The sequence below is a fragment of the Rhamphochromis sp. 'chilingali' genome (genome assembly GCF_963969265.1).
Source record: "Rhamphochromis sp. 'chilingali' genome assembly, chromosome: 18".
NCBI lineage: Eukaryota > Metazoa > Chordata > Actinopteri > Cichliformes > Cichlidae > Rhamphochromis > Rhamphochromis sp. 'chilingali'.
Genome location: NC_137945.1, coordinates 10,264,477 through 10,290,577, shown reverse-complemented (window position 1 = coordinate 10,290,577; position 26,101 = coordinate 10,264,477). Strand labels below are relative to the sequence as shown.

General features: G+C 41.7%; 1 protein-coding gene across 2 annotated transcripts in view; it reads left to right on the top strand.

Annotated features, from left to right (window-relative positions):
- The first annotated feature begins 4,074 nt into the window (after positions 1–4,074).
- Positions 4,075–26,101, top strand: part of arhgap21a (Rho GTPase activating protein 21a) — a 100,867-nt gene continuing 78,840 nt past the window's right edge. For both annotated transcript variants that reach the window (XM_080864905.1, XM_080864904.1), the window contains exons 1-2: positions 4,075–4,450; positions 5,139–5,394. In XM_080864905.1, the coding sequence (XP_080721031.1) occupies positions 5,317–5,394 (78 nt within the window). In that variant the 5' untranslated portion in view covers positions 4,075–4,450; positions 5,139–5,316. The remainder of the gene's footprint in view (positions 4,451–5,138; positions 5,395–26,101) is intronic.

The following is a 26,101-nucleotide window of genomic DNA, read 5'->3' as shown; positions in this document are numbered from 1 at the left end:
GCTATTATATTTAGGGGAACCCTGGATTTAGTCAGATTTCAGCTCTTGTTTGTGAATCTTGCAGAGGTGTGAGATAAGAAATAGGAAAAACTTACAAATAAATCACACAGCTGTCTGGTTTTGAGCTCTGTGCAGTCTGAGCTACAAATACCCCCATTGTACTGCTGTGTATCCTTATCATAAGACATCAGCACTTGGAGGTAGTTGTTAACTTATCCCAGCGCTAATGCCCTCCTGCGCTGCCCTGGGAACTCGCAGGCCATTGTCCTTCACCTCCATGCAGAGTTTGGTGAAAGGAGGAAGGGACAAAAAGCCTTGTAGGGTTCACATGCTGCAGCTTTGTAGCGCTTCGTCGAGGGAACAGAGGTTGGGGATGACCGCAGAAAGTAGGCTACAGGTAAACTGCGATCAGTACAAAAGGAACAAAATGGGAATTGTGCATTTGAATGGCCACACATCCCTGCATCTGACATATAAAGCCTGTAGTTAGAAACAGCCAGCTGGATAGATTTACATCTCACCAGCACAGCAGATGAGGCATATTTTTTTCCTGATGGCAATTATTTGGCTCTTCTACCATTAGAGGAGAGGTTGACATTTCATGTCTGTTAAATACACAGCCAGCAGTCTGTTAGACTAGCTCTGCATAGTGAATGGAAGAACACAAACATATGCTAATTTTGATGACAAATAAATAAGATACCAGAATTTAACTCACGAAAACCAGAGTACAAGCTTCTCTGTACCATTTTTAGCACATTTAAACACACAAAAAAGCATTTTATATAATAATAATAATAATAATATGTAGCCAATAATGCACAGCAGTAAGCATTATGTACATTTAAGCAGCTAAGTCATAAAAAAAACCCTGTACAGTTGTGATCACACACCTAACATGTTTCTTATTGTGGATGGTGTGTCTTGTGTTTTGGCAGACTTAGCTGGGTAGGGTATCTCTGCTAAAGCGTAATTTGTGGTCCTGTACCCCACAACCAATTTGTTGTTTATGAAATCAGACAGCAAGGAGAGGGGTTTCCACCCACCATTTCCACCCACTACCCAACATATGCTCACATGTAGTCCTCCAAAAACCCAAGTGCACATTGCCAAGTAGGCCAGAATAGGGAAGCGAGCGACACCAGACACATAACTTGACCCTCAAGAGTGTTTTTTCCACATTCGCTGTACACTGCCTCCATCAACAACAAAGCTCTCCTCGGGTAGATGGGCTGTACCTGGACTGCCAGCAGATTGCAAACACACAACCTCCCTAATGAGCAATAGATCCACTTTAGATAGCTACCCTGTGGACCTGGATAAGTGGCAGAACACGGATGAGCAGAAAATTGTAATTACGGCTAAAATTACAGGCTTTAAAGGTGTTTATTTCTGCTGTAAAGTTGGGTATTTTAACACAGGAGTCAATGGAGCCCGACTCACTTTTGAAACCAACGTCAAGTGGCCATTAGATGAATTGCAGTTTTTGGCTCTGCCACACTGTCTTCATTTTATCACACATCAGCTTTGGCTTAACAAAAAAACAAAAAAAGAACAGAAATTTTGTGAAATACAATCATTGCACAACCTTTTGTTTCTGAGAGCTTGATTAGAAAAATATGTTTGAAACTTTAAATTTCACTAATTAACACAAAAACCTTGTTATTTCTTTATGCTTGCAGATTCAGCTTTAAAATAAATTATTATGTACTGGACTTTTTACTCTACCCATTTATTATATATATGCATAATATTAATTAACAGAATTTGGATCTTAATAAAATACTGCTTCACTTTTACTGACGTGTCTCAGTACACAAATAGAAAGAACATCCTCTCCGCTTCTGTATTCCACTCAGTGACTGGCTGTCCAGTGTGCTTGATAGATTGACTGCCGCTGACTTTCGTCCAGTCATCAAACTGTGTGCCAGATCCACTTACACAACCTGGAGTAGGGAGTGATCCTCATCCTCTTAAACTCTCAAACTCTGCTACAGCTTAAAAAAATCCTTAATGAAGTTATATATGCCATGTCTGATGAATGTAAACCTTGCCCAAAGATTGTTTATGCCTCATGGGTTGTTGAGAACCTATTTTACATACACTCAGCATGCTGTGCTGGAAAGGCGTTTCCACCTGTCCTAATCCTAACGCTGCTGGGCTTTGAACTTGGGCTTCATGTGATGTACTAATCCAGCCAAGCATTTTGCTGCCACGAGAGAGCTGGTAATCTCTTCTCTGCTGAATGTCTGAGTCAGTCTGACTCTGCAGCGTTTGGCGTGATGGAATCAGCAGTGAAAGTATTTTAAACAAAGTTTGAAACCCTGGAAAAATGCAGGGGAGATTTATCTGCTTCAGTGAGATATGAAAGAGGTTTCACCCACTCGAATACAGCAGCCTGCAGACTTTCTACAAGCTCTCAATGAGCTTTGTTCATTGATCTAAAATCCTCTGTCCTCACCATTCATAAAAACAGAACTGCGTGCACTCAATGTGTTGTGCACGTCAGAGTCTGCAGTGTTGAAGTAACTGAAGTGGAGGGAAAGCCCCACGTAAACAGAAACCAGTAAAACGTTTTATTTTTTATTTTATAGTTTTCTGGAGAATTTTTATGCACACGTGTGATTCATAGAGAAGCAGATTGTGGGTTGTTTGTGTGGGAAAATACTCCACCTCCAACTGAGTTTTGTCTCTGATGCAGAATAACACTTGATGTCAACTGCATTGAATAATGTGGCACGGGTTCAGTAAACAAATTAAATGAATATGAACCTCATGTTTACCATCACATAATGCAAGAGTCTCACTTGAATCATTTTAAAGTTCCCCATTGTCTGAATGAGGGTGCACCGGCTCTTTAGACAATAGAGATGCTCTCTGAAACCGGGGAAACCTCACCACAGTATGGGTGAAAAGAGTCCTATTGTCCTATCTTCTATTGTGCTGCTGGAGTAGCCTGCAAACAGAACACTGTCAGTCTTTGTCTTTGTCCGGATCAGCTGGGCATCCCTGTTTTTTCATGCTCTGCGGAGCCCCATGTGGCTGCCATGCCCTACATGTCACCGTAATAAAGTTAAGGACACTGCTGTTACAGTTGATAATGGAAAGGCAAATATGTTAGAAGCTCGGCATATGTGTAGCCCTCAAGCCTTTTTCCCCCCTCAGTATTTACAATGATGTTCTTGTGATTTCATTTGCTGTCTTTAAAAGGCTTAAATGGCTTATTGACACAGTAAGTGCTGATTAGCAAATGACTAGCTGTTTATTCTGTGAGTGTATAGTTGTCCCTGTCATTGTCACGAATGCCGATCATTAGTCATCAGTATTGGAAGATGATTTAAAAAGGGGTGGGAGGGTAAGGAGTTCAGTACTTCGGTAATTTTCAGATAAGCAGATTGACAATACGTATAAAGCACTAAAGCAAAAATAAAGTGCTAAAGTACTTAAGATTAGGAAACCACTTGAGAAGCCCCTCTTTTATTTATTGATTCATTCATTTATTTAAATTTTCCATTACTGAATTTAAAAAGACAATCTCAGTCATGTAAAAACATGAAGCTGTATTTGAATATAAAAGTGGTAACATAGTAACAAGCCTGTTCAAACAAAGAGTAAAGCTTCTGTTCTCAAATTTATTTTGAGTTTAAATGAAAAAGTGTTATCAGAAAAACTACATCAGAAGATTTATAAGGAGTATGTATAGTACTCCTTGTACAACATGTTATGCTTTAATAAAGATTAACTGGAAATTTAATTAGAAAAAAAATATATGGGTAAAAAATATATTTTGTTCATAGACTGGGGTAAGAAATACCGTACACACCGGAATACAAACTTAGTGTAACATAAAATACTATAGTAACAATGTAGCAAATAATAGTTTTCATCCAGTAACCAGAATGAACCAGCTTCTACCTTTTACTGAAATTGTTATGTAACAATGCTTTCCATTGGCCCGCTTTAAAATTCCAAATTTAAACTGATCACCTGATTGGGTTTCCACCAGCGGGAAGGCAAGGCCGAGGGGCGGAGCTTTGTGCTGGTCCGGAGATTCGTCAATCTATGTACAGATTGTCGCGCCGCCAACCGGGACCACATAGGAGTACACGTTACTTTTTTGTCTCTATTTGGAGAAATTTAACATCGAAGTGAAACACGCAAATGAGTGGAAATGAATGAGGTTTAATTTTCGTCGGGTCTCCCTGACGGAGAAATGTACACTGAAGGGCGTTTTCCGTATTTTTTCCAGTGTGTTTTTCCTAACAGGTAGTGAGCCTGAGCGCTCAGTCAGTGCAGCTCTGTAAGGAGACTGAATATCCCGCTTTGTAATCTCTTGACAGCCTTTTTAACCCATCTTTGGCTCGACGGAGGCTTGTCTACTCTCAACAGAAATATGGACTGTGTGTTTTTTTTGGATATTTTTGGGCGTTATTTTCTGAATTTGTAATAGGTATGGGTTTCTTCTTTTTCTCTTTTTTTCAATGTTCGCATTTATGGCAACAACCTGTCGTCCGCCTGGTTAGTATTTGGCAACAGGGAACCGTATTCATAGCCACAGGGGACGATTTTGTTGTTTAAAGTAGCCGAAAAATAACAAAAATGTTGCTTTTTCTGCAGCCTTTGTGTCATGTGTGAGAGAGAGTGAGCAGCGTATAGTATTATACACGGTGGCTGATGTATTGCCTTTACACCGCAGTGGCATACGTGGGGCTTGATGTGCACTTTCCTCCCCATGGAGTCACGAATAACGCTTTAATTTAACGCGCATATATTTGTGCAGATTATTATTTCAGGTGTGTCTTTAATTAAAAGCATTCGTTTAAAGAAAACAAACCCACTCCCCCTATGCACCTGCCACCGCTCACTTTTAGCTCTCCCTCAATTGAACTAGAGCTAGATTTTAGACAGGTGCTGACTGATTTCCCACTTTGGTATCTGTGTGCTACGATATCACTGTCATATTTCTAATTCTGTAAGAATTTAAGGCGGTATAAAGTCTATTAGAGACGTGTTGTTTTCTATCAATAATGATGCAAGGATGTGGCGTTCAGTGGCTGTAGTAATTTTCTAAAGGCTTGCAAAAGTCTGCAAAAGCTTGACTTAGTTTAACTTTTTTTTTTTTAATTATTTGTACGTAGGTTTGAGCCATTGATGGACATGAAGAAGGAAGACGGTGTGGATTAGGATCTTCCCCCACCCATTTTTTCTTTTCTTTTTTCTTTCTTTCTATCTTTCTTTCTTTGGTTTAATCCCCCCTCCTCTCGTCCTAAATGTGGGCTCTAAAGGACTTCTTCCCCCTCTGCGGCTTGGAATGAAATGATGGCAGCACGTTGGAGTGATTCACCCCAGGACAATGAGGAGCGTAAACACAGAGCCATAACTCCATGTGGCAAGGTAGGACTAGCTGCAGGATGGTGGCAGTTGAACATATAACTGTTTATTGAGTGCATCAAAGTTCATTAAGGGCATTTTTTTCCCCCTTCCATATGGACCATCTGTTTTTGACACAATGTGAGTTCTGTGCTGTTGTGCAAGGTGCTTGCATGTGGACTCACTTGTCAGAACTCATCACCTAAAACCTCCAAAGTACCTAACATCATCAGCGCTGTCATATAGAGGTATCATCACTTGCACAAAACCTGGGGCAAAATTTCAGAAGAGGGCAAACAAGGGAGTGCTGTGCGCTACGCTCACACATCTTTCAGTGTTCGGGTTGACAGGGTTCATCTTTTTTTCTTCACTCTTGCAACTGTTTAAGTGCACAAAGAGAGTTTTATACTTGCGGCACTAATCTTACTGGGTCCTTTGTGTGTCTGCATGCCAAACTCTGATAAATGGCACATTGTGGAGCTCATCCTTTTCCTCTTGTGCGCCAGAGCTTCAGCGGTTACATCATCATAATCATCATCTCGGACCAGCTAGGCTTGAAGCATGTCATAACAGCATTGGACTGGTGGCATGTTTTGGATTAATCCATCATCAGAAAATGGCAACAGTGCTCTCTCTCTCTCTCTGTTTGTGTGTGTGTGTGTGACTCTAATCCTCTTACTGTGTCAGTACTAGCTGTGGATGGAGGACATACATTTTTGGGAATGGAGTAACTCAGCATCCTAGCAGAGCTGGACTGTTTTTGCAGTGGTTGATGGGGTTAAAAAGGAGGTGCCTGCTAATGCTTTTGGTTTAAAGTGAATCTTAATGAGGCCATCAGGCTGGATTGTCAGCAAACATAGTTTATATGTTGTCTGTAAAAACAAACTGCCATGAGGCAAAACCTTTTCCTTGTGTCTCAGCGGTGAAGTTTTCCACTTGCCTGTTTCTGCAATCTAATAAATGCTTGCCACAACATCACTTAACTCTCCCACACTGCGGAAAACTCCAATCACCATATCCCAGCAAGCTCCCAGCTTCCTTTTTCACTGGAAGTCCGATACTTAGAGCTTTTAATCAGCTGAGAACCACAGCTGATACTCGTAACATGCTCAGGGACAGCCCACTGAATCTGCAGGTTGATACAATTGAAATCTGACTCTCCATCACACCTCTGCTTCGCTGCTGAAGCCGTGACTCACCCATGACTCACCCATGAGTCAGTGCCTGTGTTTAACCTGAATATTTGCAGCCCGGGGCCTGACATATGAGCGAGGCAGGTGTTTTTATCCACCTGATGCCTGCCGCAGACAAACGCCCAATTTTAAAGCTTGGCTGCTTATGAACTGCTGTCTCCTCCCAGGGGTCTAGTGAGAGTGCTCCCGCTCTTCCTTCTCCAGCTTCCCACCCCCACCTCCATCATCTTGGCTTGTTAATGAGGGAGAATTCAGGGGGTGGGTTCTCTAAACCTGCCCCCACCAAACCCCATCCTGCTACTGCCAAAGCAATGGCAGCAACTCTGTGATAATTTAGACACAGCTGCCCGGGTCATTAGGAGAAAAACACCCCACACTGTCTATCCGTCTTATTTGTGTTCTTTTCTTTAGTCGACCTACTGTCACGTTCAGGCTAGCAGGGCAGCTATAAGGCAGCTGAGGCCCTGAGTTGTTTACATCTCAAAGTTCCAGTAAAAATATATTGAAAAGCAAAAGACTACACTATCTGTGAATGTTGTTTTTTTTTACTATGAAGTCAGAGTGTGTGTCCTAAATAACCTTTTGTTTCAAGAACAAAACACATCAAACCAAAAAGAATATAAGCAGGTTAGCTCTTGGTTGCAGCTCATGTGTGCATGCATTATTAAATAATACCATATTAGGTGCTTCTGTTATAATAATAATAATAATAATAATAATGGATTGGATTTATATTGCGCTTTTCAAGGCACCCAAAGCGCTTTACAATGCCACTATGCCCTGTGGACAGACAAATGAAGCAGTTCTCCACCTGCTGTGGGTTCTGGTTAGACCCTCCAGTTTGTGGTGGATCTCTAGAGCAGAACAGGGACTACTGTTCAAAGACCATCTGTATCCATCTGTAGAGGGTGAGCCTCACAGTCAGCACATGAGCGTCTCTGGGCATTGACTTACTTTTGCTCCCAACCTCAATCGTCCACCATAACAAGTTTTTGGCACTACTGTGCTGACTTTTATTCGGACTCAGAGGTTGCTGTCTGGTTATCAACAACCGAACTTTCAAACTAAGAACGAAGGGGTTGTGCTCTAGACGATTAGTCATGGATGGCCTTGGTTTTCTGGGACACATGAGGCAAAAACGGGAAGAAAGGCTAAAATGGCTTTTTTGGTCCACACGATGACTACTACTGGGAAAAACCTTTCTCTCTCCAAAGCCCTTAAATTTCAGTTTCATTGTTACTTTCGGTGAAGAAAGAATTTGGGTTTCCAAACTAAAGGAGAATGAGAAATTGTTTGTAAAGGATTGGAAACATGTATGAAACTCTCCAGCTCTCCATTGATTGCATCCCTTGTTGAGGAGGAGGAGACCAGTGATGGTGCTCTAAGCAGCGGTGATGCTCTCTTTCTTGGACTAAATATAGCCCTTACTAATTCTGTAAACCCCTGCGCTTTTTTTCTTCTTCCTCACCCGTCCACATGCTTGTCTTTCACCCGTCCTCTATTCCCGCGTGTTTTCTACGATGCTATATTTAACCCGTGGAAAGACGAATGCTGAGAGGGGAAAAATGGAGTCACTGTACTGGAATCGCTGCCTTTTTTCTCCCGAATGCAGTTAAAAGCAGCAAACACGTGAATGTTGGTCAGCACAAGTATCATTTTAGGGTTCAGGGAATGCGACACTGGTCAGTTTCTGTGGAAATTACAGAAAGAGTCAGGTTTTTTTTTTCCAAACAGATACCCAGCTGGACACGTCTTCAGTGTCACCTCCCAACCCTAATATGATTTCATGAAAATGAAATATCTAGCTATGGAGTGCAAAGTCTCCAAAGGATCTAACCGTGTTTGGGCCATGATGTTTTATCAGTCAAAGCAGTGACAAAGGGATGTCGATTTGCATACATCTGAAAAACAAATGTGTCTCGTTGCAGTAGATCAGGCCGCTTTTATGTTCTGCAAACAAGGCATTGACTTGGACATGACCTGGCTTCTGATTTAGCACACACGTGCACGCGCGCACACACACACACACACACACACACACACACACACACACACACACACACACACACACACACACACACACACACAGAAGGTGTAATGGGAATAACCAGGAGTACGGTCTTTGAAGGGTTTTCCCATTTGAGAACGCCACTTCTCCCTCGCTCTGGTGATCAAACTGAAAGTGGAGTGCATGTGTGTATATTTTGGCATCTCTTATCGGAATCAAGCTTCCCAGCTATTTTTTTTTTCCTGGAAAAGACAAAAAAGGAAATCTGCATGCATGCTGCACTCAAATCAAGGTCACCCGGGATATGTGTGCATATGTGTGTTGGACCGCACCCGTATCTTTTCCTCTTGTGGAGGGGGTGACATTAACGCTCGGTAAGGCTTCTCCGCTCGGCCACACAGGCCGCAGTCACGCTGGACGCTATTTTTCCATTAGTTAGAAGCACAGACAGATGATTGATGGATGTGTAGGGGGGAAACAAATGGGTGGGAGCAGGAAGCGGGAAGATGAGAGTTTATCCAGTGGAAAAAAAAATACCCCCCTTTCCTCATCTTTTGTTTATTTATTTATTTATTTTTTTGTTGTTGTTGCCAATTGGCTCAGTGTCGCAGCCTCTTCTGCCTGGATGCCCCCGCCCCTACGTAAGATTAAGGGAGGGCAGGGGGTAGGGGGTGGTAGGAGTTTGGGTGGTGGTGGTAGTGGGGGGGTTGCACATGTAGGCAGACAGGCAGAACAGAACCAGTCTAATGCTCAGTGAGCATGATACACTATCCATTACACATGCCCAAGGCACCTCCATCAACACTTGCCCCCTATCTGGCTCTCTTTGGCTCCGAGGCATGACATACACTGCTCAGATGTGTGCTCAGTTGATCTGCATAGCACATTTCTTAAGGCGGTATTCACACTCCTCCTCCTTCATCCTGTCATATTCTACACCCTGCACGCTTCATGAACCACAGATTATGTACTGCACTGCGCTGTGGCTGCTGGTAGATAATGAATATGTGGAACACATACATTGAAAAAGAGCAAACATTTCATATGACCTTTTCTTACATTTATTATTTATTTTGGAAGTGAAGCATATACTGTATAGCTGTTATTCATTAGCAGTGTCTGCGTAGGTTCTCAGTCATCCAGGTCATGGTAATCTAATGAGCTTAAAGTTTCTTGAAGATGTTTCACCTCTCATCTGAGAAACTTCTTCAGTTCAGCGCATTAGCAGTGTTTGTTTTTGAAAGGACCTTATGTAACAGGCTGTTATCAGAATACATATCGTAACCTGTGGTGTTAGTCTGGGTTCTGAGGTCTTGGCAGGAAACCACATTATTTCCTGTTAGCATCAGCAGTGGAAGTGAACAAGGGCACTCTGATGAAGGAATGATTTCATGAATGGATGGCAGCAAAGCCACTGGAAGCTGTTGGAGGTTTATTTAATATGGCCTTTAAAGTGTACAACACCAAACTGAACACAGCTTCTTGATCACAGTCTGGCAGTTGTTCACAGAAAAATAAGTGGAACTGGTGAGGTCAGCGTGAGTATATTTAATGTTGCACATACTGGAGCGCTCTCGGTCTGCTATAATGCTAACTGAGTGACACAAGACAAATAGGTGAGCTGTGCAAGTGCTGCTCTGCATGCACATGGTGGGTGAGAGGAGAGACATGGAAGCATGTCAACTGAACAGGCAAATAAGTATGAAGTCATAATATTTGCCTGTTGTTTTCTATGTTTGTTTAAAGTTTCTTTATAGTTCTTTCGAGTTATTGTTGCAGGTGTTCAGGCCTGCCAGACTGTCGGGATGCATGCTGCTGGTAGGAACTCTTGACCACAGTTACTAAATGACAAGCTAACAGTTAATGCTAGAAAACCTCTGCGATTTAATACTCTAATTTACAGTTGGGGAATATGGGATGTTTTTTGTTTGTTGAAGCCTTAAATATAATTTTAATCAGAGCTAGGCCACACGGGAACCTTTTAGACCATGGGTCTTTGGTGGAAAAAAGTGGTCCCAGTGGGTTGTGGCATCCCCAGGAGAAGGAGCTGGGAATGACCTTTTGGCTGCTGGGGATGCCTTAGTCATGACTGATGAAAAGGTGGAGCACGAGCTGGGCTGGCGGATTGGTGTAATGTCATCAATAATAAAAGCATTGTACCAGACAGTTTTAGTCAAGAGAGGATTGAGCGGAACGTGTCTTTTTCGATTTTACCAGAGCAGAGAGTCTATGTTCCAGTCGTCACTTATGTTTGTGAGAGCTGAGTGATGACCGAAAGCATAAAGTTGCAAATACAAAGGTCGGAAGTTTGGCTAGCCTCTGCCTTAGAGACAGGGTGGGGAGGTCAGATAGAAGTCTCAGAGCGGAGCCCCTGCTCCTTCATGTTGAAAGGAGATAGTAAGGTGGTTAAGGCATCTGGTTTGGATGCCTCCTGGGCACCTCCTTTTGGAAGTTTTCCAGGCACGCCCAACTGGGAGGAGACCCTGGGGTAGACCCAGAACCTACTGAAGAGATTTTATTTATATATATATATATATATATATATATCATTTGACCTGAGAACGCCTCAAGTTCCCCTGGTGGAACTGGAAAGTGTTGCTGATTGATCAGCTATTTGTTTTGACAAAAATGTAATAATAATCAATGAAACCATTTTGCACATTATACAAACAAACAATAGCAAATGTGTTTCTAAATTAGTCTTAAAACGTTAGGTTGAAAGAACAAGCAGTCTGAAGTCATTACACAGGGTAAAATCGGCTGCATTTAGGCAGTGCTTTTCTAGACTTATTAATGTCTCACAGCACAAGTCATAATCAGATTATTCTGGTCACCATTGACGTCATGTTTATTTAACACAATAACTCAATAACTTTTGAAAGAGCTTAACAAAACAAATTGATTTGCAGCTGTTTTTTCTTGTTTGGCTTCTTGAAACTAAGGTTACCAAATGGCTTAATTTGTCGTAGCCTTCTTGTTCAATAACGACTTTCTTACTGTCATCTTGGTCCAAGCAGAACTAAACCTGAGCTAGCATGCTGCCGTCTGAGGTTTGAGTTTGAACACATAAAGTACAGTTTTTAAATATCACTCACATACACAAATTAATGATACATAGCGCAATGATTTTTTGGGGTGGGACCGTGGGAGGGTTTAGTTTCTTGACTAAAGGCACTTCCACGTACTTTCCTCTTAGCAGATCGCCTGCTCCACCTCCTTGGGATTTCTTTACCTGCATTTTCTGTTTAGCAGTTATAAAAATTAGCTATCTGGATGGATTTGGACTGAATAAAAATGCTAATTTTGATGTGTATTAACTCTTCTCCACTGATGTTAATAACCCACCTCATCCATCTGCTGTCTCAATAAGCCTCGTGTCCTTTTGTGACTTTCATGGCATTCTCTTCCTGATGGCCTCATCTATTTTCCGTCAGTGAACTGAGGTAACGTGGATATCTGTGGAACACACATGCGCTGTGTGTTGTTTTGAATGCGAGGTCGTGTGGCACTGCCTGCGTGAGAGCGCCACGAGATCCATAACTCACAATTGATTGGATTATATTGGCTTCATCGTGGGGGGAGGGCACATGCTTTTGCTCTTTACCGGACTATTCCTGGCGTGTGACGGGGGGAGTTTTGGAGCCACATGGTGCTGCATTATGTCACAGCGGTTTACTGTCTAGATGTTATTTAGACAGTTGTGTGTCAGTAATTCAGCATTTTATGCTTTAAATTATTCCAGCATGAGATAATTTGGACTAACGTGAGGTCTTTAATTTCCAGAAATCTAAAACAAATTCTGCTATTATAAGGAAAACTGAACTGATGCAAAGTCCTCTCTCACAAACTGCTTTCAGAATATTTTTCAGAAACATTTTGATGCCTTTTAAGAGGTAATTTCACTTTTTTGAAACATCGCCAAGGAATGACGCACTTTATTAGAATTGCCTGGCCTAGATTTAGATATTGTGGGAACAGTGAGTCCTCGTTGAAGATATTGGTCGAAGATTTGCTTGTATTAATCCCCCTGACTTCTTAAGCATTTTGTTGTGTTTTGTTTTAAATGTAAGATGTCAAAACATCGGCTTTGACGTCCTTAATCTCGCCAGGAAGTCTGCAGACAGCTGGACGGTTTGACTGACATCATGTTTTGACTTATTCTATGTGATATTTTGGCTTGTCTTGCTGAGCATCTTGACAGAAGCCCCCTCCACCCATGTGGTTATTTTTTTTAAGCTAACCAGACATATTTGGTGCCTCCACTCTGGAGGTAAAGTTAGCTGTAAGTTTAAAGAAGCAATTTCACAGTAAAATCAAATATGCATGTTTTAATTCCAGTCTGCAGACTTCACACCAAACATCTACATTTACATCTTGTCACTCCCATGAATGTCAGCCTCTCCTCACAGCTATATGCCATCGACTGCCTATAAAAGATAGAGATACCCACTGTGACTTCATCCTTATTTACATATTATCTTTTTGTTCTGAAAGTGACCATATTATGGTGAGAGGGTGAGGTACTAAGTTAACTACTAGAGTCACTGCAACTGGTTAAAAATGTACATTTATAAATAGTACGGGTGCAGTGTATAGACACAGATATAGGTCATTAATGGTAAGTAACAGACTAAGAAATTCACGGGAACTGAAGCAAAAATTTTTTGACTCAATAAGCTGTAATGTTTGTCACATAATTACAATAAAAACAGTGTACTGAGACCTAGGACACTGTGTTTGCACACACTGGCCACACTTTATAAATGCTTAAAGCTGGGCTTAAAATCCACATGGATTATTATAAGTAAATTCACATGTTGCATAGTTGTTATCCATATAGATCTAAACAGTTTTTCATACTAGGCTATAATAAGCATGCTTTGGTGTAACGTTGAGCATTTTAACATGTGAGACCATAGTGACTGAAGCAAGCCTCAAGTGGCCAGGTGAGGAACTGCAGTTTCAGGTACTTATTGTGTCTGCACTTTGTTACAGGTTGATTTTGTAGTTTGATAGAATGAAAATAGTTCCTATATGAAATTGCTCACCACAAACTCCCACAGTGGACACCCCTTTAAGTTTAGTAGACATCTCTATAGATGATATCCCTAAAAAAGGGAAACTCATATCAGAGCAATCTAGGTGGGTAAATAGCACTATAGCCCAGAGGAAAAAGCAGAGAAGAGCCAGTGAGTGTTCATCTCCCGAGCTGGTGAGCACTGAGTTTTGGGTAGCCATGTCTGGTCTCCGGTCGAGTGTGGGGACTTGGCTGACCTTTTGGGCCAGACTGTGTTTGTAGCCTCCTGACCTGACACAGTCTCATGTCTGCATGATTACTTAAGCTGTCTCACTCTTCTTTTAAAAATATGAAAGGAGTACTGCTGCTGCTGTTGGTGCCAGTTCACTGTTGTCCCCTTGTGTGTGCAGATGTCACTCAAAAGTTGAACGTTTTCAGATGAGGGCACGATAATTTTATGGATTACATATTCTGAATTTTGCACACGTTTAATTATAATTCCTGCTTAGGCTTTGCAATCTTTAGAGAAGGAGAAAAACAGAAGCTTTTATTAAAAATGTATGAATATTTTAAATCCCACCTCAGGCTGCTTTGTAGTTATGGCGTTTCTCATTTGAAGTGGATTTAATGCATCTCCCTGATGAAGCAGGCTGTCACAGTCACAAGCATCTGGACGTCATAGAGCATCAAAGGAGTGGAAGAAACATAAGTAGTCCCAGGCAGCTGTTTACTGGCATCCAGTAGTTTGCAGATTCTGTCTTCTCACATGTTAAAATGATTCACTGCATACTTTTTCTTTCTTTTAAAAGCTTTATTTCTTTGATATCCCACAGCGAGAGGAAGTCTTAAACTGGACGCTCATTTACTTAAGAGTGCAAGGTGGGACTTTGCTCTGTGAGGGTGGGGGCTGCGGCACTCCTCCAGCCTTTTGTCAGGGAGTCTGAAGAGTTTTTTGCAGAGTAATGAAATAAATAACTCAGGCTGCACAGCGTCCCGCATTGCCGGCAAAGTGCAGCATCACTCAGGTTTTCAGATTGAGGCAGAGCGCCTGCATAGCGCCTCCCTACTATACCTTCTTGCAGAATATCTTGTGCCCCGTTTAGGTATTACAAGCATTTAATTGAGCTTCAGTATGAGACTGCAGAGGAAGATATGGATCAAGTCAAAGACAGAGACTTTTAAGGAGGCAGAGGAAGAGAGGAGGGTAGTCATTTGGTTGTCCTGCATTGTGGCCTGATGCATGTAGATTAAGAGTGATCCTGTGCCGCTCTCAATCTCAAGCTGCCTGTGCCTGGTACCACTGCAGAGACGAGCACCGGGAGGCACAGCCAGCCTGGAAGAGAGACAGAGAACATCAAAAAGAGCCTAGCAAAACGCAGAGGCGCATAGCAAGGAGAGGCGCATCCTTCTGCGTTGTCTTTTAGGCGTCGCCGCCGCCGGTCAGCATGCTGTTAACTCTTTTCTCCTACTCCTCTCTCTTTTTTCTTTCTTTTAAATGCAAAGATAATCCCCCGAGTTTCTGTGCAGCCTGAATCATTAACATATTGTTCATTAAGCGTGTCTGGGGCGATGGCCACAGCTGACAGGGTACCTGCTGGGCTTGCAGATGGGCACGTGGACGTACCCTTCTGCTGATGCTTCTCTCTCGGCTCCTCGCACTCGCCTCTCCGGGGTGGAGAAGAAGTAGCGACGGTGCCAGCAGGGTGCCGCTGGGCACAGCGGGGTATGGTACACACAGCTGAGGGGCAGGTGTCTGGGCGGCTCATGTTTCTTCAGTGATAATGGCTCATCTTAAAGTTCTCGACTGTATGATTAACAACAACTGGAGGTTGATCTGTGATCTGTACTGCGCCTGGAGCAATCAGGTCAGTCTTCTCTTTTCTTTTTTCTTTGGTATTATAACAATATTTAGAGCCATCTTGCTGTAAGGCTGTTTTTAGCTATCAGACTAACATAGTTCCCTTACGCGAGTCATTCCCATTGCAGCAGTCATGCAGCAGCATTACTTTGACCTGTAGATATCAGTCACCTCTCCTTACTCTTCTTTACGAACTCGCCTTCCTCCCTAGCCCCTGTTTCTCTCTGGAGTTCTCCAGCAAAGGCATCCCTGACATTTCGGGTATTAATAGCCAGCATTCATTCAGAAGTGCAGTGTGGAATTAGAGACTGTGGAGTGCTTGGCATGCTGACCTCTGAGTGTCCCTGTTCTTGCAGACAGAGTGCCTCGTGTAGCCTCAGGTGGCTCGACGCTAAACTTGGTTTTATAAAATCAGTCTTACGAAGTGATTTAATAAGAAGTATTCTCTGTCCAGCACAACTTATTGGAAGGACTGTGGAGGAGAAACTAGATTGAATACGATAAGAGCGATAAGAGAAATACTGACCCAGTTGGGAGCAGTGGTACATCTTTTGCATCAATTACTATGATGATGGTTGTTTTCTTGCATTGGTTTGCATTTTTTTTTTAAATTAAATTTTTGTTGATTCTATAAATTCAGGTGGAAAGATAATGCTGGACATATTTTAAAGCAAAGGTGTTGGGATAATGTGAATATCACTGTTATATAGCTATTGGAGAAAGCAAAATAACCTTAAAATTATAGAAAAAGACTGAAAAAAATGCTGAACAACTTTTTTAAAAATTTAGCTTGAAGCAGCAAATGAAACAGGCATTTTCCAAATTTTTGGCAACGTTATCATGCAGACTGAGCTTACAAGCTATCTGAGAGCACATGCCAGGTGTTTAGCTGCGTCTGTGTGCTGCTAGCTCTATCGGCAGTTACCGTTGGGCGGTGGCCGGCTTCAACATATCGCCCAACATTGATTCGGGCTCATTTGTAAATGCAAAAAATACTCTTGATTGGTGTTCAAAAGTGAAGAATAAACTTATCGGGTTAGCTTAGAATCAAAGCCTGGCTGCTGAAATCTAGAGGAAGTTGTACTTTTACTCTTTAATGGGGGTGGGATGTCTAGTAAAGGGTGAAGTCGTCCTATGTTGAGAGAATGATGTAAGCGCCAGGACATCCAAGTATATGAATATGGATGTCTCGTCCATACAATGCTGTTTTCTGTGTTATCTAGTTTGGATCCATCTGTCTTTACATGCAGAGAAGTCAACTTGGCACCATAACAAACCCTTCATATCTCTGACATGCCTCTTAGGCTTTTTCACTGGATACCCACACAGACAGCTCATTGTTTCATGCATTTTTCCCCTCTCCCTTTTTTCATTTTGCCATGGAATGCCTGATGTGAGGACTAAAGAAGTCTTGCCGTGTTGAGCAATGTGGCAGCTCTGCTCTCTGGCTTGCCCCTTCCCCTAATTTAATTTTAGCTGCGCTGAAAATTGTTTGCGTCCCAAGCCGAACTGATAGGCCTCTGTTTCCAGAGAGCCGCTGCTGTCCAGGGCGCTGAAAACAGCCTTTGTGTGCCAGTAGCACAGCACCGAGGCTCCATAAAATATTTACAGGCTCACACCTGGTGTGAAACTACGAGAGAGAGGCCAGGGAATCAACAACACTGCCACCAAATAACTGTGAGGCCCCGGCACTATTAATATTCAAGTTAAACAAATAATCAAAGACTATCTCAAAGTTATTATTTGGTTGGGGGATTGCTTTATTCTTAACAGGTTTGAATTAAACACTTATACATCAGATAACACTTGAAATTAATGTCATGTTGTTTAAACATTGTGTTTTATCAGTCGCATGTCTAAATAAAGAAGTAAAAGAAAGTTTTTCAGGCACCAGATGGGGTTAAGTTAAAGCTGTTGGATCTACTCCTAATTTTGGAAACTCCTTCAACCTCCCCTCTATACTGCATTGGATACGGGAGCGACATCTGTAACCCTCTGAAACCAACAGTTGACCAGCTGTGTGACAGTGAGAGTAGCTGGTAATATAGCCTACTTTTGGTTCTTTTTGTTTCCATATATTACTTATTACTGGAGTGTTATGTATATGAAAACCTCCTGAGAGGCCATTACTTGGACCTTTGTACAAGTGCTGTAACCTTTGTGATGGACATTTAGAAATAGAATTTCTCCAGCAGAACTATGGTTGTTTGCCGTTTTATTCTACGAATGCCAATTTTTTTCACCAAACAATGCACCTTAACTCCAACTAGGACTAGGCCAATTAATCACATTTTATTTTCACATTACAATTGGCTTCCTGGGGTCCAACTATCATGGAAACAAGATTGATTACTCTCCTTCGTGAAGCCCGCCCTGTTGAGATTCACTTGAGCCAAGATGAAGGAAAGAGAGTGTTTGGTTATCAGAGCTGTTAGAAGATTAAAAAGTTGTATCAGTGTTTTTGAAGATGAACATAATCACTGCTGCTGTAGACCTTCTGTGGCTCGCAAGATGCAAGATTCACAGTAAAAAACACATCCTGGTTTTGGCCAAACTCCCATTTGTATCCTGGGAGTGTCCCACTGTCCATCTGTCCACAGTTCACATGCATTGCTACTCCTCCTACAGTATTGGGAAGGATTTGGTCAAACTTGCATGCAACAATCATCCGATGGGTCCTCATCCAGATTGGACTCTAGGTCAAGGTCATATATGTTGTTTTGAGATTATGGTTTTTTTTATACTACTAGAAAAAATCTGATGCCCAACAAATATGTTTCATGCAGCACTGTAATAAAATCATTTCCAGATTTTTTTAAGCAGGGTTTAATTTTTCAGTCATCTTTGCATGCATAATTATACCCCAAAGGCCAATTAGGCAACAGAAAGAAACCCTTCATTATAATTTTCTTTTGTTCTGAGCAGCCTCACCTCCAATAGTTAAATCAAAGATTTACTGTAGCTTGTGTTATGCTAATAGTGGCTAACAGACTGGTAGATTATTAGCATCATGCAGATGTGTTGATGTTGATAAAAAAACAAAACAAAAAAAACTTCATCAAACAGCATAGTGTTATTTTTTTTTTTTAGGTTTTTTCAGTTTCACTATTTTAAAAACTTGTTATGAGTAAAAACTGTTACTCTTGTCTTTAGGTTTAAGTCTCTTTTAATATGCATACAAACTAAAGCAACTACCAGTCGTAGGTAGCATCAGTTCCACCTTGGCTGGTTGGATGTTTCACCTCACTTTGGTCTGAGGAGTACTTCTGACATGGCACTAGGGGGTTAAACATGAGAGTGTATGTGTCATGGGGGCACACTGTCACGACCTTACGCTGTCAAAAGACCTCAAAGAGCAACTAGAATTAATAATTCATCGATGAGGAAAGCAATTATACAGGGCCTTGCTTGCATTGGGGGTGGGGGGACCCTGGGGACTCTAATTGGCCCACCTGCTCTCTTTTCTCTAAGGGGTTGGTGAGGTGACTGGATGTAAGGGCGCTGTGTATATCCGCACTGTCTTTGTTTGGATGCCTCTGGCTCTGAGCTGTACACGTGGGGGGATGGCTTTTTTTGTTGGTGTGTTGGAAGCCATCTCTGACATCCCCATATTGATGGACCACACCCAAAACCAGAGGAAGGGCTTTCCAAGCGCTCCATGAAGCTTTATTAGTATTTTTATTGGTATTTTAGTAGTATTAGTAAAATGATTTTCCTAAACAGCAGATCCTTGTGTATATTAATAATAAGTTAAATGCGATGGTTTATTTCAAGGTGTTGGGTAGGTTAATGCACTTTGACTACTTCTTGGGGCTGAGGTTTTAATTAATTAATGGCAGCAGGAAGCTGCAGATTAGTTAATAGCTCTAAACATAATTAAACTGGCATACACTTGAGTAGAAAACCTTTTTTTTGGCTTCGTGTGGTCTTGCAGTAAACCCCTTTTCAGCGTCTGATGTGTGTCGGCCCACTGTCGGCTGGTCTTTCTCTCTGTCCGTCTGTCCCTTTCTCTCCTTTCTCCTTCCATCTCCATTTCTCCTTTGTGGAGAGGAATTCCAGGCTGTTGGCCCGCACAATTGCCCGGCTATTAGCATATGAAAGCAGCCGAGGGGCAGTGAGATGAGGCGGGAAAAAGGGAGGGAAGGGGAGTCATAAAACTTTCAAATCAGTTCCGAGCAGACTTCAGAACTTTAATCAGCCCCATGCTAGCACATGTGCCTCTGTGGCATGCATTTTCCTCGGGGAAATCTTTATGTTTGTTAATGAAGAAGCGCATAATTGTCTGTTCATTTGGTTTGATGCTTGAGGTTTTACTCTCAAATTATGTTGAACTATTATGCTTGACAATTTGAGCATGTCAGTAAAAAAAAAAAAAAGAGAGAGAAACTTGTTTATCTGTTCAACTACGTTTTTTCAGCCTGAAATGTCCGAACACTCATGATGATATAGTCTGATCATGTGCTTGTCTCAGGCATAAAATCAGTCATTCATAAGGATTTGATTCCTTGAACTTAGATCATAAGGTGGAGGATACATCTAATCACTTGTTTTCTGAGACTTTCTAGCATTCTGTCATCAACACTAGAAGAAGAAAATAATGTGAAAATATTGACATTTTCAGTATTTGATGATTTTTATATAATTTCTGTTTTTTGGAAGTGATAGGTTTGATTGACAGAGAATCCATAAATCACTGGTGTGTGTCGGTCACCCTCTCCATGAAACCCTTGTTCCTCAGTGGCTCATTTAGCTAAGATGGATTGATGAATAACTTGAGATTTTTTTTTCCCTCTTAGTAAGTAATTTAAAGAATTAAAACCTCCATCATGGGGTATCTAGGGTTTCCAGCACCTGGGCTGCATTCAGTCTCAAGAAAAAAAAAATAGGAAAACATTTTATTAAATTAAACAGCACTTAAGTTATGCAAACAAGGCACTACTGGGAGCAAATCCCCTTTACTTCTAGGTTAATATCTGTGGGTTTATATATATGTGCGTGTATATACGTCGCTGCCGATTGGGTAACACTTCTGACACTCCCACGAAAGAAGAAAAAAACAAATCCTCAAATCCTGCTGCACAGCATTGCAACACATTTGAAGGAAACATGTTGTTCAACCAAAGGTTTTTGGTTTGAATGTGCCCTTCTGTGGTGGACTGACTGTACTTGGTATTCATAATAACACTAAAAGAGAGGACGGGAGGGTTGTTGACATTACTGCTACACATAATTTTGTAAGAGTGGATTTTCATACTCATCCCCAGCAGAGAACATTTTTCATGGCTCTAACTGACTTAATGTTTATGAAAGGAGCTAGAAAAGGAAAAGATTCTGGTAGTAGGCTGTAGCAGCACTCAGGCAGAACTGTACAACAGAAAAATGCTTTGTTTTTGTCTTATTAAACTGATATAAATGTCAATTCAATTAATTTCAATTTTATTTTTTTATAGCACAATATCACAGCAACAGTCACCTCAAGGCGCTTTATACTAGCTAACTGTAAGTTAAAGACAGTACAAAAGTAGAGAGAAAACCCCAGCAATCAGATGACCACCTATGAGTAAGTACTTGGAGACAGTGAGAAGGAAAAACTCCCTTTTATAGGAAGAAACATCCAGCATATCCCGGCTCATGGAGGGGCAATCATCTTGTGGATGGAAGATAGGATAAAAGACACTGTGGAAGACAACATCGTGTATTAAAGTGATGTGTTTAGCCTAGTGCAGTCCACATGCCACCATAGGAGTCTCTGCTGGGGTTTCAATAGTCCGCTGAGCTCATTGAGCTGTGAAAGATGTTGACTTGAAGTGGTAAAACATGTTGCTTTTTCTGTTTGATAAAGGTGAGCAAGCTGAAACTGACAGTTTTGTGCTTTGAAAAGGTTAGGGCTAAAAGGGTAATATTTCAAACTATTGCTTATATAAATAATTAATCAACAGTAAGTGCTGCTCAACAAGTGGTAGTGGACACTTCCAGTAAAAAAATTGATTTTCACTGAAAACTATTCAGCTATTCTTCGAAGATTACCTCCAACACCAAACTGCTCACTTATAGTTTTGGACCACATTGGGCGTACTGAGGCATGAAACCATTAGGCAATGCCTCCCACTGAGACAGGTTAATGTTTACATACTAGAAATATAAGCCACTTTTGGCTGTTTCCTTATTCACAAGGGGTTGCCATAGCAGGTAGCTCTGGGTGTGTGATTTAGGAGAGGATGCCCTTCCTGAAACAACCCCAAAGGGATACGTGTCTCCTCCCAGAACTGAAGCGAGGATCTTTTGCTTGTTAGGCAAATGTGTAAACCACTATACTATGGAGCCACTTGGTTAATGTTTACATGCAAAGGGCACTGCTTGTAACAAAACCCTGTGTGTGAAGATAGTTTATCTATGGGTGCATGAACCTTGGAGATGACAGTAGAAGCATTTTAACAGGGTTTTGTTACAAGCAGTGCTCGCTGGAGGCACACAATTGTGCTCATTTGAGCACAAAACACAGCTAAACAGCCTAGCAACATCAAATCATTCCTAAAGTAACAGAATATCATGAATCGACTTATACTTTTTTTGTTCTCGCACAAAATTAGGTCACGTCTGATACCTAGAAAGGAAACATTTGCATCCTTTGGTGTTACTCCTGCTGCATCAAACTGCCGCAAATTTGGTTTTGAGTCCTCAGCAGCTGTAGTGAAAAGCGGCGTGAACAGAATGCTGATTCACCCCTTACTGCCACAATAACCCCCTCACTCACTCCCCCTCCGCACGCAACCACACAGACGCATAATCCTGCCGACATATGTACTTAGTGCTGCCGTAAAAACAAACAGGGATGCTGTTTCTACGGGTCTCTGTGGAGCTGAAAAAAATCAGCAAAACCAGCAAACGCCTCATCCTTGAAAGCGTAGACCCCTTTCTTCTTTTGAGTTTAATCAAGAGCAACAGTCTCCTAGAGGCAGAGTGCAGGATGCGAATAGGACGTGTCTGGATGCTACTAAGACTCCTTGGCTTGGGTGAAAAACCTGCTTGGACAAGATGCAGCTCTCTCTGGTGCAATGCAGACAGGGCTGGGAGGAGCGTCGCCAGTGGGTGGAGCTGTGTGAGCATGCATGTATGTGCGATCGTGTGATTGTGAGAAGGTGTTGTTTTGTTTACACACTGCACACTGGCCTTTTTGACCGCCCCTCAGGATCTGTTGAGGTGATGTTATTAATATCACCCATATGATGGAGAAGAAATGCTGATTATACTGATTTTTATTTGTGTGGGTTTGTTTTCTGTAAATGCACACTGTATATTTAAACTCAGGCAGCCCACTAAGAGCAGTTACGTCATACAAGACGGGCAGAGGAGGAGTGATAATCCATCTGACAGAGAAGCTATAGATCACTGGTGTGTGTCGGTCACCCTCTCCATGAAACCCTTGTTCCTCAGTGGCTGATTTAGCTGAGATGGATAAATGAATAAGTTGAGATGATTTTTTCCCCTCTCAGTATGTAATTTAAAGCATCAAAACCCCAACCACGTCCTCCTTCTCTCCTCTTCCATAAAATGGTGAGCCCAGCATATTTTTGTGTTTTCCTCACACAACCCTGAGGCATCGCAGTAAACGAAGCGGTAATTGGCTGCCGGTCCAAAGCCAGAGCACGTGATTGGCAGGCAGCACAAACAGTGCAGGCTTTACAGTGATAATGATGCCCTCTGTCCCCTATCACTCAGCCTGTGAGCACAGCTTTGTTCTCATGCTGATGAGATGATACTGCATTAGCATTCAGAGCACTTCCACACCTATGGTCCTTTGATAGCATGACAGAGATTGGCTGATCCCTGATTTATTAATCAGCAGTGATGAATTGCAACCAAAACCAATTTGACAGTGTCATAGGGGAGGTCACAAGAGGAAGATGGGGCTAAATTTGCTATTTTTTGGCAGTCTGAAATCTATTTCACTGCCATTGTTTGTCTTCATCGCGCAAACGACATCCATCTGTTTCTCGCTCTGTGTTTTCTTTTCTTTTCTTTTTTTTTTTAAAAGAGGCCTGTGCATGCCAGAGAGGGTGGCTCACTGGTTGACTATGTGTTTACTGTGGTGATGGAGAATGCAGTGGACACTCCCGCTCTGTAATATGGGGCCCACAGATGATTGGAAAACCATCCGATGCGAGCAGACAAAAGGAATGGAAGTGCAAAGGGAAAGAGACACAAAATTAGAGACTGAGATCTAAAGTTGCTGTCAGGAGCAGCGAGAAGGGGCAACAATACAGGACCAGAGATGGAGTGAAAGAGATGAGGAGCACGAGGCTTTATCATTTCCAGCTGGGCCCGGGTGTGGCCATCATGGCCCGGAGACCTGCTGCGTTTACTTCTGCTCCTTCACAGTCCCTGATCCATCTGCCAAATGGCTTCTCTGTGTGTTGTTTTGTTGCTGCAGATGATCCTGCATGTGTTTGACCTAATAGTGATTTAATTCCGCTGTTGTGTGACATTATTTCTCATTGAAATTGTTCAATTTTAGGGATTTACGTGCAGACTGTAAACGTGCAGCAGCAGTGTTTGGCTGCAGTCGGTGCAGGTTCCTTGACAGAGTGATTTGTTGAAATGCACGGAAACCCAGGAACTCCAGATATGTGTCTGCAGCCTGTAAATCAAACTAGATGCTGCTGCGACATGTTTTATTATTTGTTCAGGGTCAGCTGAGGTAAAAACTGACAAGGCTGCAACTTAGTCAGCACTTCCTGTCCTGTCAGGTTACTGTGTATTCTCATTGTCATCACTGTTGTCTTGTCTTTCATGACAGGTTGAAAGACTATTATATGTACATGAATACTGTACATTGTATACGAGGTAGGGTTTTCCCACCCATACAGTTTACTTAGCCAGGCTTTTGAGGTATATTAATGGCTGCCTAAATAGATTTTGCAAGTCACTTTGTTGTGATTTGGCCCTATATAAATAAAATTGAATCGAAATTGAATTGAATTGAAAAAAATGTAAGCATCTCAGTGTCTTGTTCAGAAGTGAAGGGAAACTGACAAGTGGATTGGTGCAGTGTAAGTTGTGTGCCTTTTTGTTGGGGTGGGGAGAGAGCTGAGTGCAAAAGGCAAACTGTTAATTTACTGGTTAATCTGCGTTGCTATCCTCACCTGTGGCTACGAGCTCTGGTAGTCACTAGAAGGATGAGTTTGTGGGTAGAAGATGCAGAAATAAGCTTTCTTTTAAGCACAGTGTAAGTCTCCCTCAGAGTTAGGTTGAAGAGACTCAGAATACAGCTGCTACTCCTCGACATCAACATGAGCCAGTTTAGGTGGTTCAGGCATCTGATTAGGATGCGTCCTGGAAAACCCTGGACCTGAGTGAGGCATTTTATGTCTCTGTTGGCTTGGGAATGCCTCTATGTCTCCTCTGAGGAGGTGGAGGCGGCCATGGAGAGGGAGACCTGGGCTTTTCTGCTTAGACTGCTCCCCCCTGTAACCTGGACCAGGTAAGTGGTAGAAAATGGATAGATGGGTAAATTTTAGCATTTTAAATAAATTTTCCATTTGGTCCAAAAGAGTGACCCACATTTCAGTTGCTCCTAAATGTTAACCAGGTAGCACCTGCTAGCAGCCTGACCTGGTTGCTGTTTTACTGGGTTCCTTGATGTTGGTAGTAACAGTCATTTTCTTAGAGTATCTTGATCCTGGTTGCATGAACTCCTACTCCAGTGTCATGGAGTGCAGCTGGTGAGAGCGATCCTCAGTTTGCTCTGGAGTCTCTTTAACCATAGCATGCAAAAATCAAATAGGATTTTGCATTTCACATCACATTTTTCTTTTCCTTTTTTGTTGTTTATGTTATACATTAAGCAGACCCCTCTTGTTTACGCTGGCATGCTTTTGCTTCTCACTCAGCAGCCAGACCCTGAACTTCAACAGGTAACAAACTGATGAACAATCAGGCTGCAGCCTCCATTTCCACCTATTCATGTTTCTAAAGTCGAATCATTGTGGCGATTGCTTTAAAGTCTCTCTGTGCTGGTTTTCATTTTTGCTTTTTGCTGTTGTCTTTGGGTTCTTACCAAAGTACCAGGACAAAGATCATATGCATGTCCTCATTAGCATAGGGATTTATGTTGATTTGTGGAACTGTAGCCTAGATGTTTATATTGTTAAATGGTAATTGTGAGACGATGCTTTTTGTGTCATTTTATGGAGAAACATGAAAGTAACATAACTTTTGCATTACTTTTAAGAAAATCGTTCTGTGTAATGTGCATAATACATTATTTAATGTAATGACCACAACACTGATCACAACAAACAGGGAAAATAACTCCAACTTGCCCAAACCATTATTTTTTAATGGTTTATTATTATTAGTAGTATTATTATTTTTTACCACAGAGTCAGCTGATTAATTAAACATTTTCCAATTTTATTTATATAGCATGAAATCACAATACCAGTTTCCTCTAGGTGCTTTATATTGGAAGGTAAAGACCGTACAATAATATAAAGAAAAGAGAGAAAACCCCCTATGATGACCCCCTATGATAAAGCGCTTTGGCAACAGTGGGAAGGAAAAACTCCCTTTTAACAGGAAGAATAGCTCTGTTTTATGTTGTTATGATATATGCTTTATTCAGTATTTAATATTTAATTTAAAAATGCATGACT